General features: G+C 20.0%; 1 protein-coding gene across 1 annotated transcript; it reads right to left on the bottom strand.

Moving 5' to 3' along the window:
• Positions 1-3,901: 3,901 nt before the first annotated feature.
• Positions 3,902-9,893, bottom strand: LOC128962790 (uncharacterized; the record flags this gene model as incomplete). The annotated part of the gene is made up of 18 exons (XM_054309191.1): positions 9,837-9,893; positions 9,586-9,729; positions 9,363-9,447; positions 8,878-8,969; positions 8,571-8,619; positions 8,374-8,493; positions 8,179-8,258; positions 7,571-7,731; positions 7,308-7,406; positions 6,974-7,121; positions 6,555-6,639; positions 6,307-6,407; positions 5,802-5,850; positions 5,497-5,616; positions 5,217-5,296; positions 4,659-4,822; positions 4,386-4,484; positions 3,902-4,028 (listed from the first exon to the last, which is right to left on the bottom strand). Coding segments are annotated over exons 3-18 (1,593 nt in total), but the record flags the coding sequence as incomplete, so codon positions are not given.
• Positions 9,894-10,174: the final 281 nt, after the last annotated feature.

Here is a 10,174-nt window from a genome sequence, read left to right as displayed (position 1 = left end):
AAGTCTAAATTATGAAATTAATTTTTTTTCTAAAAAAATAAAAATTCATTAACAATTTGCGTATGTTTAACGTCAATCAATAATTTTTTTTCAAATATTTTCAAAAAACCACATGTGGTTAGAGTTGACAAACGTAATCCTGTCGGTAGTATTTGTATTTATTAGAAATTTTTTTAGAAATTTTATTAAAATTATAAATATTTCTATATCATTTAATAAAGTATAGATTTTACATAGATAACATATAAACAGCTATAAATTTTAACTAGGCTGATATTAAACTTGTAACTAATTTATTTTTAAAATTTACAAATAAAATATCTTAAAAATTTAATAGTATTTATTAAATTATTATAGCTTACTGACAATAAATAATCTAGACTTTAATGGTTCAATTATTTAGGTTAAAGTTATATTTATTTATGTTTATAATTAAAAGTTTATTATTGTAAATTATTTAATAATTTTAATAATAATAATTAATATGTAATAATAACTAATTAAAAAAAATTGATGTGTAATTCCTTAAATAATCCTATAGTCTATTGAATGTTCTCTATTTATCAAATTTTATTTGGCAATCCTATATGTAACTATATGTTAGTAATTTTTATTTTCAAATATTGCGTAATATTCAAAAGTAAAACTTAATTATAAGTATTTTTTTTGTAAAATTTTAGAATTAATATCAAATATATTAATATATATATATATATATATATATATATATTATAGTTAATATTAGAGAAAAACAAATTAATTAAAATTATATTTATTATACATAATCGCCGGCAGTCTACGTATGGTTGTGTAGAGTTAGCAATAATAACGTCGTATTTTATAAATATAAAAAATACACACAAAAAATAATTGCATAAATATATAATAAAAAAAATTATCAAAAATTATCAAAATTTAGTAACACATTGAATTATTATTTTCAGTAATTTCGTCATGTTTGTTATTATAAATCTTAATTAATTGAAAGTTATCGAAAGAAATTTTTTAATTATTTTTCATTATATTATTTTTTAAAACTTTTTGCATTTATTTTATTTTATTTTATTAATCAAATTATAGAGAATTTTTAATTTAATTTTAAATACTTTTATTATATAAATTTTATATTGTATATTACACTTAAAAATATTTATAAATATTATTTTTAGATTAGGTTTATTATAATATAATATATTTTAATATAATAAAACTATTTTTTTATTTATAATGAAATTATATTTAATTTTTACTAAATAATTTTATAATTATATATTATTTATATCACAAATATTTATATATATTATTTGACACAATGAAAATTATTATAGTTATTATTTATTATAGTTGTCATATTTATAATTAGTATTGAAAAATATACTTTGATTAAAAATATTTTAAAAACAAAATAATCACATGATTTACATGTGATTTTTATATAGAGGTATTTTGTATTGTATGCATAAAAGTATTTAAAATTTTTTGTGTGTTATCTTTATTTTATTTTACATATATATGTTATAATCTTTTGTGTAAATATAGACACATTTTTGCCTATGCCTAATTATACATATAGTGTAGTTATATCATAAATTTTGTAATATCATTGATTTATAATACATATATACAGTATATATATATATATATATATATATATATATATATATATATATATATATATATATATATATATATATATATATATATATAACCTAACCTAACTTTATGTATCCCCATCCCACTTTGTAGCCCAACTGTCCCCTCTCCAAAAAACGGGTACAACAAAAATTAAAAAATATTTTTTAAAAAATAAATATAGAAAAACTATATAAATTAAATATATTAAAATAAATATATAGATAATTTGTAAAAATTTGCTAATTGTTTTTTTAATAATTAGTTTACAATAAATTCAAAACAAATACAAATAAAGCTTTAAATTAAAACTTTAATTAATAATTTTACTGTAGTTATTATAATTAAAAAATTATATAAAAAATATAAATATATAAATTAAAAGTAAAAGTTATAATTTTTTAATTGATTTCTTTTAGGTTGTCTCTGATTTTATCGGTTCCCACATCTATGATATATTGATATACTAATGATAATTATTTTACTTATTTAAAAAAATAGTTAAACCTAATAAATAACAGATTGTTAAAAGTTAACACCTACAGTATATATATATATATTTTGTAAAAAATTTATTTTTAAAAAAACAAACACAGATAAGTAAGCAAATATACATACATAGCAAAAAATATATATTAGTATTTATAGATAAATAGATGAATAAGATTTTTTTTTATAAAATAAATGTTGGAAAGAAATACTACAGTTATAAATTAATACAAAATAAAACATGCTTTTTATTTTGAAATAATTTTTTTTAAATAAAAATATATTACCGGTAACTAATATTAGTAAAAGCTACAATTTAATATAAGTGATTTTAAAAAATAAAATAAAATTATATTATACATTAATATGACAACTATATATGTTTTAAATGTTTCGATATTTACAGCAACTTTATAGTGAGATTCAACAACACAATGAATATATATAAATATATATAAATTTAATTATAAATTATAAATGATTAGTGAATACGTTATAAATAAATTTATGAAATTTAATTAAGATTTATTTAGGATAAGAATAGTAATAGTAATAATAAAATATGAATAATATGTAATATTTTAATTATTAAAAAGTGTATGCATAATTTTTTTACTATTGTATATATATAAATAGTAAATGAATTATGAAACTTATATTCAACACACTAACAGTTTTGTTGTTTTAGTTAAAACCATATGTAGGTAACAGTAAGTAAATGTAAACTTAAAAGTAATGTAAAAAGTTAAACTTAATTACAAAAGTATTTAGTTATAAAGTTTCTGAATTGATATCAAATTATTTTTATTTTTTTTAGTTAAAATCATATAAATTAGAATCACATAGATTAGAAATTTTATTAAAATTATATTGTAGTTATAAAAAAATTGTAATATTATTACAAAATTATTATACAATACTTATATATACAATATATATATATAAAGAGTAAAAGTTATAAAATTTATTTATTTTAGTTTTATCGGTACCGACATCATTGACCAGCACTGGATTAATAGGATTGTTGAGTTAATACCACAATTGTTAACTTTATGTACCTCCTATTTTGTACCCCAACTGTCCCCACACCCCACCCCCTCCAAACGGGTACAACAAAAACAAAAATATGATAATAAAAATTAGCATTTAATTACATAATATATATATATATAAATATATATTGTATATAAAATTATAACCAAATAAGCAGTTAATTAATTATTAATATTATCTGGCATTAGATTTGATGTCATCTATAAAATACAATAACTTATGTACTGTTTGTTGTTGTAGTTTAATAATAAAAATAATTTTTATTTTATTGATAGTTAAATATAACAGTTTTTAAAAAAATAAATATAGAAAAATTATATAAATTTATAAAAAATTAAAATAAATAGTACTAATATTCAGATATGTTAGATTTATTAATTGATAGATAATTTTGATTAATTATAATTTTTATATATATTTATATACAGTATAATTGTTAAAATATCAATTAGTTTACATGTTTTTTTATACATACAAATAGCTAAACCATAAGTATCTGTGAGAGTAGTATAGAAAATTATAAATTAATTAAATATTTAAAAGTAAACTTAAACTTAAAGTACAGTATTTGTAATATTTAAAAAAAATTATTATTATTTAAATATTTTTAATTCTAAATAATTATTATATATATATTAAAGCTTTATATAATTATACTATAATACTAAAATTACAGTAAATTTTTATATTAAAAAAAGAAATATGAATAAATTTTTTTTAGTTTGTGTCTGATTTTATCGGTATCGATATCATTGGCCAGCACTGGATAGTAGGCCTGTTCACTAACACCGCAATTGTTAACCTTCGTCCGGGAGAGTCTAAAATAACCATTTTCTCCCCAATTTGTGCCATAACTTTACCACCCAAAAAATAATAATAAAAATAAATTTAAATTTATTATTATTATTATACAAAAATACAAAATTTTTTACATATATTGAAAATTTATTAAACTGTATATATATATATATATATATATATATATATATATATAATCATTGACAAAATAGGTGATAATGGTTTTTATTTAATGCCATAGTTTCTATATTTAATGATATTAAAAAAAATATTTAGTTTAATTAGCTAGCTCATTTAACCTTTAGAGATATTTACAATTATAATTATAACCAATAAGCTATGGCCAAAAAAAAAACAATTATCACCTATTTTTTCAATGATTTTATATATATATATATTCAATATATATTTACTTGTTTTTGATTATAAAATAATTTGGATGATAACCAACTGCAATCATAGCAACGTTAATTTTATGGGCATCACATAAGTAGTCAACATAAATACCCGATCTGATTGATTGATTGATTGGTTGATTAGATTTGTTTGTGTGGGGAGGGGTTGGGCGGCGATGGGGGTAAAAAACAAACAAATGTTAGGATAACACAAAAAAAGTATTAAAACTAATTATAATATATATATATATATACTGTATATTTATTTATTTTTAAAAAAAATAATAATACCTATGATCTACTAGTTTTTTGGTCTCATGTATGGCAACAGTGACCGGTCCGTGTCTATAGATAGCTGTCGCCAATTCCCGGTCAGAGCCGGTAGTTATGCGTTTGATTTCTTTGATGTCGATATCGACACGATTTATATAATTATAGTGACAGTTGTGATCAAACTGTAAGATTTTGAACAAAAAAGTATTATTTATTTTTTTTCTTAATTAAATGAAATTACTATAAAATAGAAATTTTTTAAACAAAAAATTACAATTGCATTGTTTGACAGTTTAGGTTAATAATTACAAACAATATATATATATATATTTATATTGTTAGTAATTATTAACTTAAACTGTCAAACAATGTATATATAATATATATATATATATAACAATAGTATATAAAAAATATATATAATTAGCTATAATAAATATTTTAAGTTTAGACTAACAAAACCAAAAATTAACAAAATAAATAATTAGACACAATTACTTATTTTAGTTAATTATAAAAATTACTAACACACACAATAATAATTATTTAATTATTATTATTATTATTATAACTAACTTTTCCAGTATATGGATAATCTTTATAAGTATTGAGTCCTTTAGTTACATTAATGTATGCAAAAGCGTTTCGAGTAAAGCCTACATAACATAAAAAAAATATATCAATATATAGTATATTTTTATTGAAAAAAAAATTTCTAAAAGTTTTTTTCCCAATAATTAATAGATTAATATTAAATAGTTTATTAGTTTATTATAAGTTATTAGTATAGTTTAATTTAATAATTTTTTTATATATAGTTAATAATAATAATAATAATAATAACTATAATACAGACCTCCATTGCAACCCATGTTTCCGAAACTAGTGGAACAGTCGATCAGATTTTGTTCACTTAATATCAATTGATTTGACGGATCAAACTTTCCCTCAGAAATCTGAATCTTCATTAGATGACCTAATAATATAAGGATAGTTTTATCAATAATAATAATAATAATTATTATTATTATTTAAATATATATATATTATTATTATTTAAATATATATATATTATTATTATTTAAATATATATATATTATTATTATTTAAATATATATATATTATTATTATTTAAATATATATATTATTATTATTATTTACTTTCCAGTGCAGAGACCGCTGCAAAACTATAACTGGCAAAACAAGAATCCTATTTAAAAAAAACAAACAAATAATATATTAATAAATTTAAAATATATTTTTTAAACATAAAATATTATATTTTTTAAACATAAAATATAATTTTTTTTAAACATAAAATTAATATTTTTTTAAAATATAAAATATATTTTTTAAAATATGTGATAAACCATAAAGTTCGGGCAACTATTCCAAGTAAGTAAAGTTCCTGAAATAAAAAACTGGAAAATAGTGGAAATGTATATATATATATATATTTATATATATATATTAATTTTCTCCCTAGCTCCAAATAGATTCCCTAGGAATTTCCAGGGGATCAGGGAAAAATTAGAGGAATTTTTTGGTAAATAAAACAAGTGGGGGGAGATTTGCCCGAACCCCTAGTTAAACATAACTTTATTATACTGTATATATATAGTATAGTATAGTACAGTACATTAGATTTTTATTTTATTTTTTATACCCTTTTTTTAGGTGGTGTTACTATACCATACGTTCTCCAATCCCATTCAAACGGTATATCAGGTTGATCGCCAGCAACAGGTAGTGGTACCGGTGCTGAGGCTTATATTCATATAATAATAATACAATACAATACAATACAATACAACAAACATATAGTTTAATTATAATAATTATATACCCAAGCTATCAGTGTTAGTTTATGTATATATATATTGATTATTTATATAAAATATAAGCATATCTTACATTCAATATAAGACAAATCCAATAGAAATAATAATAATAACACTAATGATAGTTGAATTACATTTACAATTGAAGATTTCATTTTATTTTAATTATTTATTTATTTTTATTTAATTGACTACCAATTAGTTGATAAGTTTAGTCTAAAATAACTATATGTTTTATGATTTAATTTATTCAATAAAAAATAAAAATTATTTTAGTTATTCAACGTCAATCAAATGTTATATAATTAGTTTTTTTTCCAATAGTTAAACCATATGTGGTATCTGTAAGTAATTTAATTTATTCAACAACAAAAAAATGATATTTTTTATATTCAAAGTAAATTTTTTATATATATATATATATAAAACACAAATTTGTTTGTTTCATTCAATTTTATTATTGTTTTATTATTTGAATAACATTTTATTAACATGTATTTCCTTTAGTTTGTCTTTCATATTATCGGTACCGACATCGTTGGCCAGCACTGGATAGTAGGACTGTTCACTAATACCGCATAAGTTAATCTTAGATCGGGACACCTTTATGAAGCCATCTTCACCCCAGTTTGGTCCCCAACTGTCCAAACCAAACGGATATACCAAACAAACAAACAAAACAAAATAATAATAATATATAAATACAATTTAGTTTACATATATTTATTATATTACTCTATATTTTATTATACATGTAAAATTCTATATATATATATACTGTATATATACCTATGTATATCTATTTTATATATATATATATATATACCTGTTTTTGAGTATAAAATAATCGCTAGTATAGCCTATAGCAACTAGAGCATGGTCAATTTGTTCAGCATCACATTTTGAATCTTCAAAAATACCAGATCTAAATATTTTTTGTCGTTATTGTTGAAATGGTTGAAGTGATTTCATAAATAAAAATAAATGTATAATATTATGTATAATATGTCAATCAATTATTGTATATCTAATAATAATAATAATATAAATAAATATATGCTAAAATTTTTTTTAAAAAATTTGATTTACTCATAAACTTTGAATTGATTGGTGGCGTGAAAGCCGACAGTTACCGGTCCGTACATATAGATAGCGGCCATCAGATCGTCGTCATCGCCGGACTGAATACGTCTGACTTCTCTGATATCTATATCTATGCGCTTCTGGCGATTGTATTGACAGAAACTGTTCTAACATTTTGTTTAAAAACACAATACAATACATATTATATATATATATTTTTTTTGTTGAAAAAATATAATTATATTAGATATAAATAAAAGATTGTATAATTTAAAATAATATTAATAATAATGATAATAATTGTTGAGATTATTAGTTTAGACTAATAATTAAAAAAAAAATAATTGGTTTGATTTTTGTGTGTGTTTTACAATAATTTTATTCTACTTATTTTGATTTATTTTAAACACACACACACACACACACACACACACACACACACACACACACACATACATAATTTTATTTTAAAAAATGTTTTAGATATTATTATTATTATTATTATTATTATTATATTTAGTATAATTTCAAACACAAACACACACACACACACACACACACACACACACACATACATACATATACACAAACAATTAATAAAAATAATTACTAACAATTGCATAATATGGATAATCCGGTATAGTATTTGCTCCTTTATTTTCTTTTAAATAATTGAATGCCTGTCGAGTATTACCTTATAATGAAAAATTTTTTTTGATTACTTGATAATAATATAAATTAATAAATAGTAGGTGATGGTGGTGGTGGTGGGGTTGGGGGTTAGGTGTGGACACACAGATAGGACATACCTCCCTGACAGCCAAAGTTACCAAAAGTACGGGAACAGTCTATTAGATTTTGTTCACTTATTGTCAATTGTTTTTCCGGATCAAACTTTCCCTCAGCGATCTGAACCTTCATTAGATGACCTAATAATTGGATAATAATTTATCAATAATAATAACTATTAAATAAATAATAATAATTATTATTAATAATAATTTACTTTCCACTGCAGAGGCCGCTGCAAAACTCCAACTCGAACCACAAGTTTTCTTTGAATAACAAAATCAAATAATAATTGAAAATTAAAAAATATATATTTAATATTTTCATTATATATATATTTAAGAAAAAACAAAATTCTATATAGTTTTGTAATTTTGTTTGTCTCTAAAAAAATGTTTGCCATTTAAAAAAATTTAATAAATCTGTATATATATTATATATTTTAATAGTAATTATAAAATTGTATTTTTATTATTATACTGGATATAAAAATTTATTTTTAAAAAAATTTAAATTATAAATACTTGATGTCTGGCTGGTGTTACTATACCATACTTTCTCCAATCCCATTCAATGGGTATATCTTTTTTGATATTAGATGATACCGATGCTGAGTCTATTTAAAGTAGATTTAGAAACAAGAAACAAATAAACTAAATGCTGTATATATATATGTTTTTTTTAAAAATGTTAAAACTAAAATTATTATTATTAGTAATAGTATTAGTAATAGTATTAGTAATAGTAGTAGTAGTAGTAGTGATAGTAGTAGTAGTAATAGTAGTAGTAGTAGTAGTAGTAGTAGTAGTAGTAGTAGTAGTAGTAGTTGTTGTTGTTGTTTTTGTAGTATTAGTAGTAGTAGTAGTAGTAGTAATAATAGTAGTAGTAGTATTAATAGTAGTAGTAGTAGTAGTAGTAGTAGTAATAATAGTAGTAGTAGTATTAATAGTAGTAGTAGTAGTAGTAGTAGTAGTAGTAGTAGTAGTAATCAATTATAATTTATAATTACAATTATCGCTTTTAAGCATAACGTCTTCATCTTTATCTTTATCTTTAATTAAACCTAATCTATGTTTCTTAAATTCAGCCAAAGTCTTAACAATCCAAACAAACAAAAATTAAAAATTAAAGATAAAATATATTATATTATATAACACATTAATTTTCTTTATATGGATCCGATCAGATCAGATCGGATCAAATAAATAAATAAATCATTGACAACAACAAACCAGATCTGATAGTTCATTGATTCCCTGATGATATTTGACTTTACTATTGTTGTTATGTTTTTTAATCAATTCAATTGTTTGCTTCAATAGATTTTTACGTTCATCCGATTCGTATCCATTGGTGTATGACTTATGGAAAAATGTCTATTAATTTTTATAATAAAATAATAAGAAAAAATAAAAATTATTATTATTTAAATAAAATAAAATACTAATCATAATTATATCGTAAAATAATTTAATAACTTAACTTTAAAACTATTAAAATAGGATATGAATTGACTAATATTTCCAATATTAAGTTTGGATAAATCAAAACTAAGTAAATTATAAATTTCTATGAAGAAACAAAATTATTATAATTATAATTTTAATTAAAAAATAAATAAATAAAATAAAATATTCAAACTGTTTGCCGTATCTTTCAAATAATTTTTAGCTTTTCTAAAACTTGTGAATATTGAAGACCCGAAGCCACCGGCACTGGATGTCGATGTGGTCACTGCCGTAGTAGTGATAGTAGTATTAGGAGTAGTAGTAGTAGTAGTAGTAGTAGTAGTGATAATAGTTTTAGTAGTAGTAGTTGGTG

The sequence above is a fragment of the Oppia nitens genome, unplaced genomic scaffold (genome assembly GCF_028296485.1).
Source record: "Oppia nitens isolate AA-2021 unplaced genomic scaffold, nextdenovo-longstitch-racon4-pilon3 scaffold6_pilon_pilon_pilon, whole genome shotgun sequence".
Classification (NCBI taxonomy): Eukaryota; Metazoa; Arthropoda; class Arachnida; order Sarcoptiformes; family Oppiidae; genus Oppia; species Oppia nitens.
The sequence above is the reverse complement of the archived record's forward strand: the minus strand, read 5'-3'. Positions and strand labels throughout refer to the sequence as shown.